Source organism: Phaseolus vulgaris, chromosome 1 (assembly GCF_051622355.1).
Source record: "Phaseolus vulgaris cultivar YP4 chromosome 1, ASM5162235v1, whole genome shotgun sequence".
Taxonomy (NCBI): Eukaryota; Viridiplantae; Streptophyta; class Magnoliopsida; order Fabales; family Fabaceae; genus Phaseolus; species Phaseolus vulgaris.
This window is the reverse complement of record NC_143498.1, coordinates 6,402,826-6,422,265: the sequence shown is the minus strand read 5'-3', so window position 1 is coordinate 6,422,265 and position 19,440 is coordinate 6,402,826. Positions and strand designations below refer to the sequence as shown.

Sequence of the window (19,440 nt, the reverse complement as noted above, 5' to 3'; positions counted from 1 at the left end):
TATTTTATCAATAACTTTCTACTTTTTGCATTTAAATCAATTGGTTGAATTCTCATAACAAGTAGTTTAATTTTTTAATATATACTTGTTGTGCTTTTTATAATTAGTTAAACAGATAAATCAATTAGTTGATTTTATTCAAATTTCAAGTTGACTCCACTATTGCGAAAATATTGTGAAAACAATTCACCCTAATTTTTGTTCCGCCTTTTTCTCACCTTGTATATCATTTTTTATGCTATATTGATCCTCGTATTTGTTCCTACTTTAAGTTTTTATTCACTATTAAATGACAAAATTACCTTTATAACACTTTATTCTTGCCTTAAACTGTCTTAAACGTTTAGGAGACATTAATGGGATTCTTCTATTAAATATATCATCGTATGAATTTTTCTAGGATTCACTCTCATCCAATCCAAATTATCGTTATATAGGTCATAACCTACCTATAATGCCATACATCCCACTAGTCTCAGACCGAGTCTTAGAGGCTTAATATCGAAACTTACCTATAACGCCACACAATTCACTAATCCTCAGACCGAGCCTTAAAGGCTTAATATCGGAACTTACCTGTAACACCACAAAGGATATTTAGAAAAATAAGTCAATAAATAACATCTATCAATCACTTATTGAACGGATGGTTAAGAGAGGGGACTCTTAAACAAACATTCCCTAGGTTATTCTCTATTTCAAGTCATGTGCTATGTTAAAAAAATACCTATGGGAGTGCTAACAATACTTTATTCAATTTTTTTTAGCATGTCAGAGCACTCCAGAATGCTCAAACCTTTTCTTGGAGGGTTTTGGTGGGATAACTACCAACAAGATCTAACTTAACTAGGAGAGGTGTAACCTTAATACCACAAATTTCCCTTTATGCGAAGGAATTTTCTCTATTGAGTTGAGGAGAGATAAACGCAGTTCTAGAATTTTCTCCAAGATGCAAGTGTTATGAGCTTGCGGGATTATTGCAAAGATTCGTAACAAAACCTTGCTTTCTGTATTATGTTTCAGAAAAATACATGAAAAAGACAACAAGAAGAAAATAGCCCACAAGAGAAAACAATTATTCAGCAAGAAAGAAAAAGAACAGAAACAACACTGGAGGCAAAGCAGGTCATTCAACCTACTCTGCTAGCATATTAAAAATGGTAATTCATGACACACGCATAGTCACACGGATTAATGAAACAAAAGCACAACTTGTAAGAGCAAAAAACAAAAGAAGAAAACAAGAATTTCTGGAAAACAGAATATGAGATGCACACACTCAAGATTACAACAGATAAACATATAAATAAACAATGAATATCATTAAAATTATTTTTCGAAAGCATATTATATAAGCTTCCAAAAAGAACAATTTAGGGTGGTCTTAGAAATTCAAAGAACCTCGTTAACAAAACTACTACAAGAATATCTAAATCAGAATTCATGCATTTCACGAATATTTATAACCATGTAGAAACGTGATTTCCGAGTCAAAGACCACGTTTTAAGTAACGTGGTCCTTCATATTATAAATATAGTTCAGTGTGTGTTGTGTTAAATATAAATATCTAACTTGGATTTGTTTTCACTTGAATTTATTGAGAAACAGTTTGGACATGATGTGGAGAGAGAGAGCATTCATGGTGGTACTGCTACTTCTAGTCCACAAAATCCATGGTGGCTGCCCCCCTTCTTCCTGTGGTAAAATCACCAACATCAATCACCCTTTTCGATTAAAAGGCGACCCAGAAAAGTGTGGTGAGAAAAGGTATGAGCTTGGTTGTGAGAATAATGTTACGGTGTTGTATCTGTACTCTGCACAATATCATGTGCAGTCAATAAACTACAAGAAGTACACAGTGAGAGTGGTTGATCCTGCTCTTCAACACCATAATCTCTCCTCCCTTCCTCTCCGTTTCCTCTCTCGCTCCAATTTCTCTGACACTTACACTCACAAATACTTTTACCAGTCGGATCCATACCAAGCCGGTCTAAAAGCCTTTGAGAATTTTGAATCTCTGAGTTTCTCGCATATAGTGTTTGTGAATTGTAAGGATTGGGTGAGAGAGAAAGGGAAGTATGTGGAGAGTGGAGAGTGGGTGAAGTGGGAGGGGAAGGGGTATGCATATGCAATTGGTGGAGACCTAAAAGCAGAGGACTTAGAAGTTGGGTGTGAGGTAAAGCTTGTTGCTCCCACTTCTCTCTCCACTTTCGATTACCATTCCTACTCTTCCATTCACACCGCACTCGCCTATGGATTTGAGATTTCATGGATACAACTAGTCTGTTGGAAACATTGTTCATTTCTCTATACTGTTTGCTATTTCGACTCTTATAATCAGAAGCTTAAATGCGGAAATGGTGAGTAATCCTAATCCAAATGTCAAACAAATATTTTTATATTTATGATTCACCCTTCTATATTCAATCAATATTTAGATGAGTAATAATTCATTTCTTTGTATATTTTACCTGTATTAGTTATAACTGATGCATATAAGCTGCTTGTAAAAAAACGTCATGCATATAATAGCCTTGTTGGTATAGTTGTTGAGATTAACAGTTCTGAAATTTATATTTTCCTTCGTGTTTGGGTGATACAGGAATACTGGCTCAACTAATAGTGGTTGTAACAAGTAAGAACTTTTGCCTCTTAATTTACTTTTGCATTAATAAAGTAATAATTTTACATTCTACAAAACAGATGTTTTGTTGTCTCTATTTCATCATTAGAGAACGCAACCATAAACTAGACAATCCACATGAAACAAAATTATAATAAATTTAGTTTTTAATTTGGACAACCATTAGTCCATTTCTTCTTACAGTCACATTATCATCTTCCACGTCATTTATACTAATCCAACACAACCTTTATTATCTCACAGTCTTTTTTGTCAACACACTCTGAAATTGATATTTTATTATCTTAATTTATCTCTACTCTAATTATGTACTCCACTTCTTTTAAAATTCAGTTTTAATTTATCTAAAAATTTTCTTATATTTTCTTCATCTAATTTAAAAAATCAAAATTTTAATTAAAGTGGTATAAATAAAGGTTAATAACCGATAATAAATGTTAATTACATTAAAGATAAAATATTGTGATTTTCAATACGTTAAAAATGTTAAGAGGGACACGGATTGAATTTTAAAAGTTTATAGAAACTAATAAATTATTTAAAAATCTGTTTTTTTTTTATTTTTTACAATCTTTACTGAATTAGGTCTTAGGACACATTAATGTTACAGAAAAATTTATTTATAGAGAGTAACATAAAAAATGAAGTTTATTGATAATCGTTTATTGCTAAATATTAAATTTACTTTTTTTGTAATGTTACTAAGTAAATGGATATGTAAACTTAGGATTTTATGAACGGGAATTTACTTTAACAAATACCTTTTTGCATTTTATACTATAAGGGTTATCATTAAAGTAAAATTTTATTGCAGGAGATGTCGCATATATATGGATTTACAAAGTTGTGTTTGGATTACCATTCTTAATTGTTATTTTTATATGTAAATGGAGAAAAAGACATATGTCAATATATGAAAATATTGAAAATTATCTTCAACAAAATAGTTTGGCACCTATTAGATATTCATACAAGGAAATCAAGAACATGGCTGCAGGTTTCAAAGAGAAGTTAGGTGAAGGAGGATTTGGCTCAGTCTTTAAAGCAAAGTTGCGCAGTGGGCCTTCAGTGGCTATCAAAATGTTAGGCAAATTCAAAGGAAATGGACAAGATTTTATCAGTGAAGTTGCAACCATTGGAAGAATACATCATCAAAACGTGGTACGATTAATTGGATTTTGTGTTAGTGGCTCAAAACGTGCTCTTGTCTATGAATTCATGCCCAATGGTTCTCTTGATAAATTTATTTTCTCAAAAGAAATAAATATACATTTAAGCTATGAAAGGATATATAATATATCAATTGGAGTGGCTTGTGGGATTGCTTATCTCCACCATGGGTGTGAGATGCAGATTTTGCATTTTGACATCAAACCCCATAACATCTTACTAGATGAAAACTTCATCCCTAAGGTTTCTGACTTTGGATTGGCGAAGTTATATCCAATAGATAATAACATCGTCACAATGACTGCAACAAGAGGAACTATTGGATATATGGCTCCAGAATTGTTTTATAAAAATATTGGAGGAATATCCCATAAGGCTGATGTTTATAGCTTTGGAATGTTGTTGATGGAAATGGCAAGTAAGAGGAAGAATCTAAATCCTCATGCAGACCACTCAAGTCAAATTTACTTTCCCCTTTGGATCTATGATCATATTAGGGAAGGGGAAGATGTAGATGTCGAAAATGTGACAGAAGAAGAAAATAAAATAGCAAAGAAGATGATCATAGTTGCACTCTGGTGTATACAACTAAAACCAAATGATCGACCCTCAATGAATAAAGTAGTGAAAATGCTTGAAGGAGATATTGAAGAGTTGGAAATACCTCCAAAACCTATTTTATTTCCAGAAGATGAAATAGTGTCAGAGTATCAAACAATCAACTCTTACTAGATATATTTAATGTTGAAATTATTTACTTGTAAATATATATTATTCCACGATGCACAAGCCTAGTTATTTGCCATCCATCTTCTTATTCTAAAGACTTGGTTGTCCATGATGTTTCACTTGTTTATATTATTTTGTATTTTGTAATGAACTATGGATATAAGGACATGTTATTATATTCTAAAATAGTTGCATAAATTGTATGCAAAATGGCCAAAAAATTTGCTTTCGATGTATTATAAGAAGAAAAGCCAAAGACCTACGTAGATATTTGATCCCTATAGACTTCCTTGTCACAATATTTAGTTACTCAGCTTCCATCTACCTTTATTTTCATTTTCCCAGAACTGGTGGTTTCCATCTAGGTATCCATGCAAAGTCCTTTATATCCTTTAGTGCCATAACAAAATCATCTTGTAGTAAATGGATTTTTTTCACAAAACTTCACGGATCTTCCATACTTCATCATAAAAAATACGATTGTTTCTTCATTTACAGATCCACAATACTGCTGCAGCAAAAAGAAAACCTCCGTGCATGTAATTAAACAAAAGTAATGATTACACGCGTTGTCGATAAAACACGCGATGATTATATTTAATTTTTTTTTTAAAAAAAAACTCTTTTCGCGGATATTAAGTTTTAACTTAAATTTTTTACATTGTAATTTTTAATATATTTTGTTATTAATTTTTAATTTTATATTGTCACATTTCTAAATATTTCTTAAAATATATATAATACTTGCAAACATCATCATTCACACTCAAACAATTTATATTTTAAACAAATATATAAATATGTTTACAAAATTATTATTTATCACTTCTAAATATTTCATTAATAGTTGATAATTTATATGATTAACAATTGATTAAATACAAAATAAATGTTTTTAAGCATCGTAATTTATTATTTTTCTAATATTTCATATTGCAAACATGAATTTAGTTTTCAAAATTTCCTCGACCTAAATGGGATGTTATTATAGTCAATAATTCTAATTTAACCACTATAAGAAAAAAAAAAGAATTAATTGTCACATATTGATGTCCACTGATGATGGAACACAGTAAAGTTAGCGCTAAGGGGAGGAAAAACATTACGTAAGCCAAACCCACTTTACCGAGATATTAAAAAATATATATATATTTGTGTTGACTTATGGAATGTAAAAGAATAATTTTTTTTGAATTGAATGGATAATGTATCATGAGTCTCACCTACGCAAATCAATTTTTCTCAACTTTTTCCTCTAAATTTTTAGATGATTATTTATCTTTTCTATTTCATATAGTGTAAACTACAACATCATAAAGTTTACATTAAAGTAGGAAAAGATAAAAATTAGGTCAATCCTACTTTATCAAAATTTTCATGTCAATGAATTATGTTTTTTAGTTCAATATTTAGTTTTTAATTTTTTGTTGTTTAGATAAAAATATTTATATGTTCGACATGTAACATCTTTTGGTGAAAGATAAATTTATGTTAACCTAGGTTATAATGATATGTTTGATTGTCAAATTTGTAGAAACTAATTGAAGGAAATAACAGAAGGCAAAAGATTGTATAAATTGATGATGTAATTGTGCGAAATTGCAAAATTGTCGAACTCATACATTCATTTTGATTTACTTCAATAATATATATATATAATAAAATTACAAATACTAGAAGTTATAAAATAGGAATACTAACAGTATTCCGATTTGATCATGTTCTTCCCAACTTTTGGTCTCGTAGGAAGTGATATCGAATATCAATGTGTTTACTTCTTTGATGAAATACCAGATTCTTTGCGAGATTAATTGCAGAGACATTGCCAACCTAAATCTTGATTGGAACATCTAGATTAAAACCAAAATTTGAGTCATGATATTGTTGAACCAAACTTATTGACAAACACTTGTTGTTGCTGCTACATACTCAACTTCACAAGTAGATAATGCAACAATTGACTGTTTATTTGATGACCACAAGCAAACAGTCTTTTCGATCATAAAACAATGACCACTAGTGCTCTTCCTCTCGTCTGAATCTCCACCCCAATCACTGTCTGAGTATCTGACGATCTCAATCTTCTTAGATGAAGAGTAAAATAAACCAAAAGTTGTACTACCTTTGATGTAGTGCATAATTCTCTTTATAACTTGTAAATGAACTTGTCGATGTGACTCCATGTATCGACTGACCAATCCCACATCATAACATATGTCGGGTTTAGTACACGTGAGATATCTAAGACTCCCAACAATCTACTTAAAGTATGTTGCATCTACAGTTTGCCCATTACCTTCCTTCGTAAGCTTAATTCCAATTTCAATTGGAGTCTTAACTGAGTTTGAATCCTCCATCCTAAACTTCTTTAAAAACTTAGCAGCAAATTTCCTCTGATGAATGAAGATTCCATCGTCTCTTTGGATGACTTCAATGACAAAAAAGTAGGACATAAGACCAAGATCAGTCATCTCAAATTCCTTCATCATGATATGCTTGAAGTCACCAATCATTTTGAGATTACTTCCTGTAAAAATCACATCATTAACATAAAGACATAAAATTAGCAAATCTCCATAATCATTAGTCTTTACATAAAGACCATGATCTGATGTACATTTTTTTGAATCCAGTGGCATGAAAAAATGAATCAATCCTTTTGTTCCAAGCTCTTGGTGCCTGTTTAAGACCATATAAAGTCTTAGTTAGTTTGTACACCTTCTCCTCTTTTCCAGATTGTATGAAACCCGACGGTTGCTTTACATAAACCTCTTCATCAAGTGGGTCATTTAGAAACGCAAACTTGACGTCCATTTGGTGAATTTTCCATTGCCTTTGTGCAACTAAAGCAATGATTAATATCATTGTTTCCATTCGAGCTACAAGAGAAAATATTTCTTCGTAATCATAGCCTTCTCTTTGCTCGGATTCCTTTGCCACCAACCTTGCCTTGTATCTATCAATCTCACCATTTGCTTTCACTTTAATCTTGTACACCCACTTCACATCAATTGCCTTGTGTCCTTTTGGAAGATCAGTGAGTTGCCATGTATTTTTTTTTCTCAATCGCCATCAATTCTTCATTCATAGCCTCTTGCCATTTGGGATGTTGAATGGCATCTGCAAGTCTCACGGGTTCTGAATCTACAAGAAAAGCAAAGTGAACCAAATATCCATTGTCATAAACTTCATCCTCAAGATTTACTTCGCAATCTTGAAGGTGTACAGGTTGTCGTTGTTGCCTTTTTGGTCGCTCCATCATAGTTACAATTGGAGCTGCAACTTTAGGTTGAATACAGCTTCAGGTTGAACTGCAGATGCTTCAAGAGTGACTTGATCTTCTACATCATCGTTCAAAACGTAAATATATCGTTTTTTCGAATCCATTTCAGTTGTTGCATTCCATTGTCATTCCTTATCTTCGACAAATGTAACATCATGACTGACAATCACCTTCTTTGTAATTGGACTGTCTAGTTTGTATCCTCCAAGCTTATATCCAATGAAAATGGTATTCACTGTCTTATCATCCAACTTCGATCTTGCTGCTTTGGGGACATGAGCATAATTAATTGACCCAAATACCTTCAAGTGTTGCACATTGGGTTTGAATCCGCTTCATGCTTCAATCATAGTTGTTAGGAACACTCCAAGTGGGTGATCTGTTTATCAAATATACCGCACATGTTACGGCCTCAGCCTAAAAATAATTTGGCATACCATTCGCTTTAAACATGTTCCTCACCATGTCCATGATTGTTCTATTTTTTCTCTCGGCATCTCCGTTGTGTTGAGGTGTGTAGGGACAAATTATGTTATGCTGCAACCCAAGTTCTTCACAGTGCCTCTTGAACTCATTAGACTTGTACTCACCTCCTCCATCACTACGCACCATCTTAATTAGTCTGTCACTCTGTCTTTCAACAAATTCTTTAAATATTTTAAAGCAGTGGAATACCTCCTCATCCTTGCTTTTCAATAGATAAATCCAGGTTTTCCTTGAAAAATCATCAATAAAGGTTAAAAAATACTTATTACATCCAATTGATGATATGTTCATCGGGCCACAAACATCTGTATGAACAAGCTGCAAAGGAAATTTCGCACGCCAAGGCTCCTTAACAAAATGTATCTTATGATTCTTTCCAAAAATGCAAGTCTCACACAATTGATCAGGGTGATGAATATGGGATAAACCATTCACTAAGAGATTTTCCAAACTCTGAAAATTCAAGTCAATATCATTATACTAAATTAAAATGCACTGGCTTCAAAGTCAATATTATTATCAAAATTCAAATAAAATGTATAACTTTTCATATTTATGTAATATAGATTTCATTCACTTTTCTATTATTTTATCAAATGTTAACTGAATTTCGATTTTAAACAAATATATACATTATTTTATTTCTTTCAAGAGTAAGAAAAAACATCCCATTAAATAAGGATAACTATAAAATAAATTAGTTGTAGTAGTAATTGTAATTTTTTTAATATAAACTTTAAAGAAATTCAAAAATAATTATATTTAATTGTTATTTTTAATAGAAAAATACATTTCTTTATTTTTATAACTCTCTAGTTTATAGTACATCTAAAACTTCTAATGATGTTAAAGAAAGGTTTTTCAAATAACCTAAAATTATGTTTATTGGAATGGGTTATAACTTAGTATACTAAAATCTTTATTTTTAGTGTCTTCCTTTATTTTATAGTTATAAAAATTGAAAATGAATAATCTGAAATTAGTTTTTATCTATTTTAAGTACGAGATGTTGGCACCTTATGTGAAGTGATGTTTCATCACTGAATGAAGTGGTGAAAACAAAACTGATTAAGGAAAATGATTGTAATAATCTAATACAATGTTATCATATTTAAAAATATTTTGTGTATGTACCTTGGTGTACTTTTAAACCAACATTAACTTTGTTCTATTTTTCAATTTGATGTATAACTTTGTGTAGTATTTAATTTTTGTAATATGAAAATAGATTTATTAAAATGGTATTATAAATCTGTTTAATTGTTTAATTATGAAAACAAATTTATTAAATAAGGCCTGTTCGGAATTGCTTCCATATGTTTTTCTCTGTCCGTTACCTTTTACACTTACAGAAAATTGTTAGTGCTTCGTTCTGCCACCACACTTGGTAGCACTCTTTCTTGCTCCATGTCCAAGAAGATTATGTTCAAGAAATTAACACAAAGAAACATATATATGAGGCCATTTTCGGGGAAAAATTCAACCAAAATAATATATGTACCAATCACATGTTGAAGTTTCTTAACCAAACAAACATTATTTTGGGACTCAAATTCTAAAGTCATTAAAATTATTTTTCAAAATATAAGCTTGTATTGATTAAAATTAGTTGCGGAAACCAGATAGAAACGCGGTTTCTGAGTCAAAGTCTACGTTTTAAGTATCATAACTCTTCAAAAAAAAAAAATGTGGTCCTTTATAGCTATATATTCCAGTATGTGATGTTTAAATATAAATATCTAACTTGGATTTGTTTGCACTTGAATTCAGTGAGAAACAGTTTAGACATGATGTGGAGAGAGAGAGCAGTGTTGGTGGTACTGCTACTTCTACTCCACCATATTTCTGCTACCAAGGACGACCTAGAACACGTTTGTCCCCCTTCTTCCTGTGGTAAAATCAGCAACATCAGTTATCCATTTCGATTAAAAGGCGACCCAGAAAAGTGTGGTGAGGAAAGGTATGAACTTGGTTGTGAGAATAACGTTACGGTGTTGTATCTGTACTCTGCAAAATATCATGTGCAGTCAATAAACTACAATAACTACACAGTGAGAGTGGTTGATCCTGCTCTTCAACACCATAATCTCTCCTCCCTTCCTCTCCGTTCCCTCTCTCGCTCCAATTTCTCTGACACTTACGCTTACTACACGGATTCATACCAAGCCGGTCTAAGAGCCTCTGTAAATTGGGAATCTCTGAGTTTCTCGCATATAGTGTTTGTGAATTGTAAGGATTGGGTGAGAGAGAAAGGGAAGTATGTGGAGAGTGGAGAGTGGGTGAAATGGGAGGGGAAGGGGTATGCATATGCAATTGGTGGAGACCTAAAAGCAGAGGACTTAGAAGTTGGGTGTGAGGTAAAGCTTGTTGCTCCCACTTCTCTCTCCACTTTCGATTACCATTCCTACTCTTCCATGCACACTGCACTCGCCTATGGATTTGAGATATCATGGATAAAACTTGCCTGTCACAAACATTGTTCACTTTCCGATAGATATTGCTATTTGGACTCTTCTAACCAGAAGCTTCAATGCCGTGAGTGATCCTAAACCAAATATTAAGATATGATTACATTTCTTATTTTAAATGAGAAACTTATATATATATTGAGTAGTTTTATCAGTATAACTGCCAATTTTAGTTTATGCAAATTGATATAAATAATTTTGTTTATTTAGGGGAATAAAATTTTAGCTTTAATAACTTTATGTGGAATAACTGTTGAGATTACCAGTATTCTAAAGTTGATATTTTTTTCCTTCATTTCAGGGTCATCATTTTATGAATCACTGGAATTCAGTATACCAGGTCAGATTTTATCATCTTAATTTCTTTTTTTGACAGAAAAAAATAAAATGAATTAAAATGAATCATTTCAAAAATATTCTACCTCTTATACAAAGTACAATAAGTTATAGACCTTACAAACCAAAATTACACCAAAATCTATTGTATTATCTCTATCTAGATATAAGTATATTTATATATTCCTACTGCTTATTACCTAGCTATTTATAAGTAGAGCAGCATCAAAAGCAGTCTAATTTTGCTGCACCAATCTGCTTCACCTCAAGGAATTTTTTCCTTCACTTTGAAAGATTTGTGCTTAATGAACCACCAAACCAAAAAAAATCATTGTTCTAATAGTTCTTCACGCAACACCTTATTCCTCTTAGTCTTATCTACTCATGACAGAAAAGTTTATTCCTATGGTCCAAAATTATCCATACTATATAGCCGTTCAAAGACCTTTTCACACAAGATTTTGCTTTAGACTTACATGTACCAAATGGAAACTCTCAATGTGGCATTTCAACTCCTTATGTTGGACGAACAAAAGTCCAATCCATTTGAAATAGTAGTTCCATACCTGATATGCAATCTTACATTTCAAAAGTAAGTATTGAGTCGATTCTGCCCAATCTTGACACAAAACACAAATAAGTTATTTACCACTACGTCTCTCCTATTTAAATTCACTCTTGTTGGCAATCTATCCAATAAAGCCCTTCACGTTGTAGTTAGCACGCTTGGGAGCGCTTTAGACATCCATAGATATTTAAATGTAGCATTGCTACTACCTTTGACGTCATTTGTTATGCATTCGTAAGCAGATTTGACTGAGAAGTCGTCACCCTCCCAAACTTTTGTTTCCTTCACCTCCCTATTCAGTTTTTTACAAGATAATGTCCTTAACAATTCTTCTTGTTATGCAATAGTTCCCATTCAAACCTATTACATCTCCAGCTTAGTTTCCATTGCCAATCTAATTCTTCCCACACGCCTACCTCTCCCACCTCTAAGCCATGATCCAAAGATATTGATTATAGCCTGGGGTATACAAATTTAAGATTATTATTATGAACCCAATTTATCGTCCCAAAATCTAACTTTGTCCCCTACTCCAAATTTCCATCCTATTGCTTTTTGGAACCATCCCACCGTAACTCCTTCACCACATAATTTAAATAGATCTTTCCACCCCCACGACTGGCATTTTGTTTGAAATTTGATACCCGATAAGGATAGTGGTATGGTATGTCTCTACACCTCACCTATTCCATCTTGTTTCCTGACATTGTTTGAGATGACTAAGGATACTCAAATGTGTTTGAAAATCATTCATTTGATTATCTCCTAAATATCTTATTATGATGAATCTAGCTCAGCAAAGATAAAGTTTTCATTTAGTATATTCATCTTACTCACACCATGTATTTCCCTTCAAAACTTTTGTTCATCTACATCTTTTCCTCCTCTTACACTTGGAGCTGTATTTTCCATTGTATCTTTTTACCTTCCTTTTTAGTGTAACATTTTATCGCTTGTACATAAGTAAAGTATTGCTCCTTCTTCACCCACTTTGTTGTTGTTTTTTTATCAGCAATAATAAATAAATAAATAGGAACCACTTCAGGGGTGGTTCAACCCTTATACATACCCAAACACCGATTCCTGCCTAAAACCTCCAGAACTAACTAAAACATACCTTGCCCTTGCTACATCTAACAAACTCAAGTGATTAACCTCATGAACACCATAGGTTCTAAACACCAATCAGAAAAGGAAAACGAAGCTGACCTAAAATTTATATAGACCCAAGACCAAACCTTTACTTGCACCATAGAAAAAACTTCAAACGCATCTGCCATTCCTCTTTTGAAAATTATGTTATTCCTGAGATTCCATATTTCTCTAACCACCCCAACCCATATTGTGTTCCATACGATATTAACTGTCTCTGAAGCAAAGCTCATCCTAAATTGATCAAAGTTAAGCTTCGGCTCAATGTGGGACACGACCAGAACCCCAAGCCATCTATACCAAACTCGCCAAGCAAAGTTGCAATCGAAGAAAAAATGTCTGCAAGATTCTTCCTCCTTCCCACACAAACTACATGTCGAGCTATCCACCAATACCCCTCTTCTACTCAGATTTACCCTAGTAGCGAGCTTGTTTTCCATCAACCTCCAGGCTATAAGCGCTGCAGAGGGTACTGCCTTACACCTCCACAACTTACAAAAAATGGGCAAAGAATTCGCCTCTTTATCCTTCCTAACAAGATTGCCCTAAACCCACTTTGTTGTTCTCTCGACTTTTTCTCCATGTTCATCCCTTCATGTTTTTTCTAGTTGTTTGTGTGATTTTCAAAACTCTTGTATTTTGGTTTATGTGACTTTTCATATTTCCTATCGAGACTTCACCTAGTCGTTTTTCCAATTCTACTTCATTCACAACCTCTTTGAATCTCACAAAGTCAAATATTTGTCCTCTACCATTTAGTTTCCTAGATATGAACACTTCACTAACTCTTTTCCAACTTTGGATGATTTTCCACATATCATACTTGCTAAAGTTTACTGAAAAATGTGTGGAGAAATATGAGATGTCTCGTTTTCCTTTTGTTCCCTACCTCTAGGCGTCATTCATCTCTATCATATCATTCGTACATGAGAAAAACTTAACATATTTAAGGTCAATGTACTAGATATAAAAATAAAATTTTCTTACTAGCACAAATACGAAGGAGTATAGATGATGAGAGCAACACAATGGAAAAGAAGAAAACATTAGAAGCACATTGCAAAATGGAACGATTTGCATTGACACGATTTGAGTATATTAATAGACATATGATGATAACTATATGTTGTAACCATTGTTATTTAATACAAACATATTTAGCATAATAGTAATAAGAATTTTTATTACAAACATAATAGTCTTAATACAAACATATTTTATTACAATTTTTATACAACCATTCATCGTTATAAAGTTACGCTTATTTATAAAAGAGTCACCACATTTTTTCAATAATAGTAAATGACTTGATTTAGCATAATAGTAATAAGAATTAGTTTTGATACTTTATGACGTCCTTATTTAGTAGCATACTTGGTTGTACATAATTTTTTATACCTGTAAATGTATGTAGTTTTAAATTAATTAATTATATAATAAAACATCATTACATGGGTTCGATTGTTAATATTAATTTATTAACGAAAATACGCCTACGTAAAATGTAATCAATGTAGATTAATTATATTTAGGTGTATAACTTTAACAAATGATTTCGTAACATAATATAGCCAATTTAAATAATATAAAACAAATAAAAGTAGTCCTGTAAAGTTTAGGGTGTAATCGAATGACTCTTTACAGTGATGCTTATTCACTCAAGTAAAATTTTGTTGTAAATATTATCACAATTTCCTCATTAAACAATGAATATAGGGATAAAAGAGAGTACACTGTGACTTATACTACTCGAACAGAACCTTTATCAAAACTTCAAATGCAAGTCTTTTTGTCTGGTTATAGAGATAAAGGTTTATAACCGATATAAAATGTTAATAACTTAAAAAATTGTGATTTTAATACGTTAAAGAGGTTATAGAGTAACACAATGAATTTAAAAGTTTATAAAGAATTTTATTTTAAAAATATGTTTGTATTTTACAAGCATCATTGAATTAGGTCTTAGGACACATTAATGTTCCACACAATTTACTTATAGACAACAACGCTATGAAGCTTAGACACTTCTCTTAAATGGCGTGTTGATGTCGAATACTCATATCGGATACCGACACTCGTATGAAACTTGTAGGACACGTATCTGTGAAGTATCCAATTCAAAAAGTATTTGTTGGATTTCTCACAATTCTAGTACGGTTCTAACACAATTTTTTTTAAAAATACATTAATTTTCTAAAATCTCAAACTTATTGTATAAATTTTTATTATGATTATAAAAATAAGAAACAAATTCTTTTGAACCAGTTATGAAAAACATTTTTCTGCTTCAAAAAATAATCTGGAACATACTTATGCACATAAATTTTTATTGTCAATTTATATAATACATAATTATATAATATATAGATTTGTGTCCCTTTGTCCTACATTTTATATATTATACGTATTTTCATGTCGTATCAGTGTTCGTGTTAGTGTCTGTTGATAATTGTTTAGGGTTTAGGGTTTATTGTTTATGCTAGACATTAAATTTATTTATTTATTGAAATTTTACTAAGTAAATGGATGTGTAAAGTTTGCATTTTTGAACGAAAATTTACATTAATAAATATTTTGTTGCATTTTACAGTATCAGTATAATCACTCAAGTAAATTATTTCTACAGGATATGTCATTTGTATTATCTTTATGGTATGGACTTACAAAGTTTTGTTTGGATTGCCATTCTTAATTGTTATTTTTATATGTAAATGGAGAAAAAGACACATGTCAATGTATGAAAATATTGAAAATTACCTTGAACAAAATAGTTTGGCACCTATTAGATACTCATACAAAGAAGTCAAGAAGATGGCTGCAGGTTTCAAAGAGAAGTTAGGTGAAGGAGGATTTGGCTTTGTCTTTAAGGCAAAGTTACTTAGTGGACCTTCTGTGGCCATCAAAATGTTAGGCAAATCCAAAGGAAATGGACAAGATTTTATCAGTGAAGTTGCAACCATTGGAAGAATACATCATCAAAATGTGGTACGGTTAATTGGATTTTGTGTTAGTGGCTCAAAGCGTGCTCTTATCTATGAATTCATGCCCAATGGATCTCTTGATAAATTTATTTTCTCAAAAGATGGAAGTGTACATTTAAGCTATGAAAAGATATATAATATATCAATAGGAGTGGCTCGTGGGATTGCTTATCTCCACCATGGGTGTGAGATGCAAATTTTGCATTTTGACATCAAACCCCATAACATCTTACTAGATGAAAACTTCATCCCTAAGGTTTCTGACTTTGGATTGGCAAATTTATATACAATAGATAATAGCATCGTCACAATGACTGCAGCAAGAGGAACCATTGGATATATGGCTCCAGAATTGTTTTATAAAAATATTGGAGGAATATCCTATAAGGCTGATGTTTATAGCTTCGGAATGTTATTGATGGAGATGGCAAGTAAGAGGAAGAATCTAAATACTCATGCAGATCACTCAAGTCAAATTTACTTTCCCCTTTGGATCTATGATCATATTCGAAAAGAGGAAGATGTAGATATCGAAGATGTAACAGAGGAGGAAAATAAAATAGCAAAGAAAATGATCATAGTTGCACTATGGTGTATACAACTAAAACCAAATGATCGACCCTCAATGAATAGAGTAGTGGAAATGCTTGAAGGAGATATTGAAGAATTAGAAATACCTCCAAAACCTATCCTATTTCCAGATGAAACAGTGACGGAGGATCAAACAATCAAATCTAGCTAGATATATTCAATGTTGAAATTATTTACTGGTAAAGTATATACTATTTCCCAATACAGAACATTGTTTATTTGCATCCATCTTCTTATTCTAAACACTTGGTTGTCCATGATGTTTCACTTGTTTATATTATTTTGTATTTTGGAGTGAACTATACTATACAAATACATGTTATTATATTCTAAAGTAGTTACATGAATTCCATGCAAAATGGCTAAAATTTCAGCTTTCGATGTATTACAAGAAAATCCAAAGACCTACATATAATTTTGATCTCTATATATAGACTTCCCTGTGACAATATTTAGTGAATGATAACTCAGTTTCCATCTACGTTTATTTTCATTCTTCCAGAAACTGGTGGTTTCCATCTAGGTATCCATGCAAAGTCTTTTATATCCTTTAGTGCCATAACAATATCATCTTGTAATAAATGGATTTAACTTTTTTTTATATTGTAATTTTTAATATATTTGCTATTAATTTTTAATTTAAAAAAAAAATGAGTTGTCACATTTTTAAATATTTGTCAAAATATATATATATATAATAATAATAATAATAATAATAATAATTACAAACATTGTCATGTACATTCAAACAATTTATATTTAAATATATGTTATGTTAATTTGATTTATATAATATGTTTACAGTTTTTTTTATATATAAAAGCTTTCATAATTTATATTTAAATATATGTTATGTTAATTTGATTTATACACTACAAGAAAATGATTGAATGGTGACTAATTTAGAAATTAAAAAAAAAAAGTTTCTATAGTAACTAATTTAGATACCATCTTATAAACTAAAAATTATTGGTTACTAAAATGGTATCTATTATTAATAAAAAATATAATATAATTGGATACTATATTTTTGGTAGCTAATAATAAAAATATATTTATAAAAACCAATTTTTTAGTCTCTTATTAAAATATAATTAGAAACCATTTTTTTAGTCACTTTTAATCTATTTTAGAAACTAATTTTTGGTTTCTAAAAATAATAAAATTAGAAACTAATTTTGTAATTTCTAATCACCATATATTAAATACTTAAATTTTTAGTTACTATTATTTAAATTTATATACTAATTTTGGAATAATTAAATTTTATAAAATTAATTATTAATTTATAAAATATTTTAAATTAATATAAATAAATTTACTAATTTATTAATTTTAGTATAATATTAAAATAATTAATATCAATTTAATTTTTTTAAATTTGAGAGCAAATATTCTGCAGGATTTTTAATTTCAAAATTTTATCTCTCTAACTTTTCTTCTCATCTCTCACTCTCAACAACTCTGCAACTGGAACCGCGCACCCTGCGACCGCACCCTGCGACCGTACCCTACGACGGCACCCTGCAACGTCACCCTGCGACGGAAACACACTCGCGACGGCAACGCCCCCGCGACGGCAACTCACTCTGCTTATCATCGTAAGTTTCATTCTCGCTCCATTATTTCATGCTCCATTTTCGATCTTTGTCTTTAATTTTTTTCTTGTTCATCGAAGTTTCACAACTTTACTCATTGTATCTTCCCCATCTTAAAACCCTAAATTCGGTTAAAACCCTAATTTCGGTTATCATGTTTGTTGTATTTCCTAAAAATACTCACGGAGAGTTAGTTCTTAAGGAGAACTCATGTATCTTTTAATTCTTAAGGAGAAATCAGATTTGATTGAAGATACAAATTGATACGCCAGTTTAAGTTTTAATGAGTTATTATAATGTAAACATTTAAAAGTTATAGAAACATTTTCACGGTTACTGTTGGCACTGAATGAAGCACAACTGCAACTAAAATGCATTCAAATTGTTGTGCTTGTTATGTTAGCCGATTTGCCATTTGTTTTCAATGTGATTAAAATTTGAGAAATTATAACTTGCCAATTGAAACACTTTCAGTTTGTGGATGATTGGTGAATGATTCAATGAATAAATAAGAAATATGTCAAAAACTTCACAAATATATTTTTCTTTTGTTGATTAATTAATTATTCTATTGTTATTTGTTGTCACTTGCAGTGTCCTAACAACAGAAAGCAAATTTTCTGTTTTGAAGTTTACACTGAGTCTTTTGCTATTTGTTTTCTTTAGTTCACATTGAGTTTTATTCTGAATGAAATTTTGTCCCCTGTTTAAACGTGTTCTTTATTAGATTCGGAAAGCTTTACATATAGATTTTGAAATAGTGAGTTGTGTTGTTTCTAATATCATCAACCTTGAAACACAGAATATTATATAGAATTGTATTTGCCAAAACTAATAATGCAGTTCTTTTTTGGCTGGGCATGGTGAAGAATATGATGTGAAATTTGCTTGTTACTGGTTCCTTCTCTTATTACTAGCTAGCAATGTGCTATGTTTTCAATGCAATCTATGTATTTTCTCTTCAGTTACTTGTCCATTATTCTTTTTTGTCTTGAGAAATCAATACTAATAATAACATATGGATATCATCTTCTGCAGGCATCGGTGTATTGTTCATTACAAGTCGTTTTACCTCCCATTAAGTATTATTATCCCTTTTTGGTATAACCTCACAATTTTTTGTTTCCTCCTTGTTCGTTTCTTATAAATACTAATGTTAAATAACTATCAGTCGCCCAATAGTTTACACTGCTAGAATCTTTAATGTTTTTCTAATTAAACTAGGAAACAGATAATAAAATGCATATGATGTTATTCAGTTCGATATGTTTCTAAAGAGTTATTACTTAAAAGAAGTTTTATTTTTTTTTATTATTATCTATTTGATTCATTTAAAATGGTTCTATAAGCTATCATACAACTTAATATAAAGTTTGATATGTTTTTAATGAGTGTCACTTAAAATATAAAGTATTGAAGTCTTTTTGGCTAAG

The 19,440-nt window shown here is 31.1% G+C and overlaps 2 protein-coding genes across 4 annotated transcripts; both read left to right on the top strand.

Moving 5' to 3' along the window:
- The first annotated feature begins 1,571 nt into the window (after nt 1-1,571).
- LOC137813297 (rust resistance kinase Lr10) lies at nt 1,572-4,723 on the top strand. 2 transcript variants are annotated; one of them, XM_068615424.2, is made up of 3 exons: nt 1,572-2,361; nt 2,604-2,636; nt 3,643-4,723. In XM_068615424.2, the coding sequence occupies exons 1-3, from the start codon at nt 1,617-1,619 to the stop codon at nt 4,545-4,547; spliced, it is 1,683 nt and encodes a 560-aa protein (XP_068471525.1). In that variant the 5' UTR covers nt 1,572-1,616; the 3' UTR covers nt 4,548-4,723. The 2 variants fall into 2 exon arrangements, with proteins under 2 accessions (XP_068471525.1, XP_068471524.1); XM_068615423.2 differs by having other exon boundaries at nt 1,573-2,361; nt 3,460-4,723.
- Nucleotides 4,724-10,062: 5,339 nt separating this feature from the next.
- LOC137813296 (rust resistance kinase Lr10) lies at nt 10,063-17,172 on the top strand. Of its 2 annotated transcripts, XM_090299104.1 has the most exons (3): nt 10,063-10,855; nt 14,189-14,214; nt 15,464-17,172. In XM_090299104.1, the coding sequence occupies exons 1-3, from the start codon at nt 10,101-10,103 to the stop codon at nt 16,558-16,560; spliced, it is 1,878 nt and encodes a 625-aa protein (XP_090155230.1). In that variant the 5' UTR covers nt 10,063-10,100; the 3' UTR covers nt 16,561-17,172. The 2 variants fall into 2 exon arrangements, with proteins under 2 accessions (XP_090155230.1, XP_090155228.1); XM_090299102.1 differs by having other exon boundaries at nt 10,063-10,848; nt 11,083-15,490.
- The last annotated feature ends 2,268 nt before the right edge of the window (nt 17,173-19,440 follow it).

Excerpts from the sequence above, each read along its gene's own strand:
- LOC137813297 (XM_068615423.2), top strand. The coding sequence starts at position 1,617 with ATGATGTGGAGAGAGAGAGCATTCATGGTGGTACTGCTACTTCTAGTC. Across the intron at positions 2,362-2,603 it reads GAAGCTTAAATGCGGAAATG|GAATACTGGCTCAACTAATA; the intron begins GTGAGTAATCCT and ends TGGGTGATACAG. Across the intron at positions 2,637-3,459 it reads ACTAATAGTGGTTGTAACAA|GAGATGTCGCATATATATGG; the intron begins GTAAGAACTTTT and ends ATTTTATTGCAG.
- LOC137813296 (XM_090299104.1), top strand. The coding sequence starts at position 10,101 with ATGATGTGGAGAGAGAGAGCAGTGTTGGTGGTACTGCTACTTCTACTC. Across the intron at positions 10,856-14,188 it reads AAGCTTCAATGCCGTGAGTG|GACGTCCTTATTTAGTAGCA; the intron begins ATCCTAAACCAA and ends TTGATACTTTAT. Across the intron at positions 14,215-15,463 it reads CTTATTTAGTAGCATACTTG|GATATGTCATTTGTATTATC; the intron begins GTTGTACATAAT and ends TTATTTCTACAG.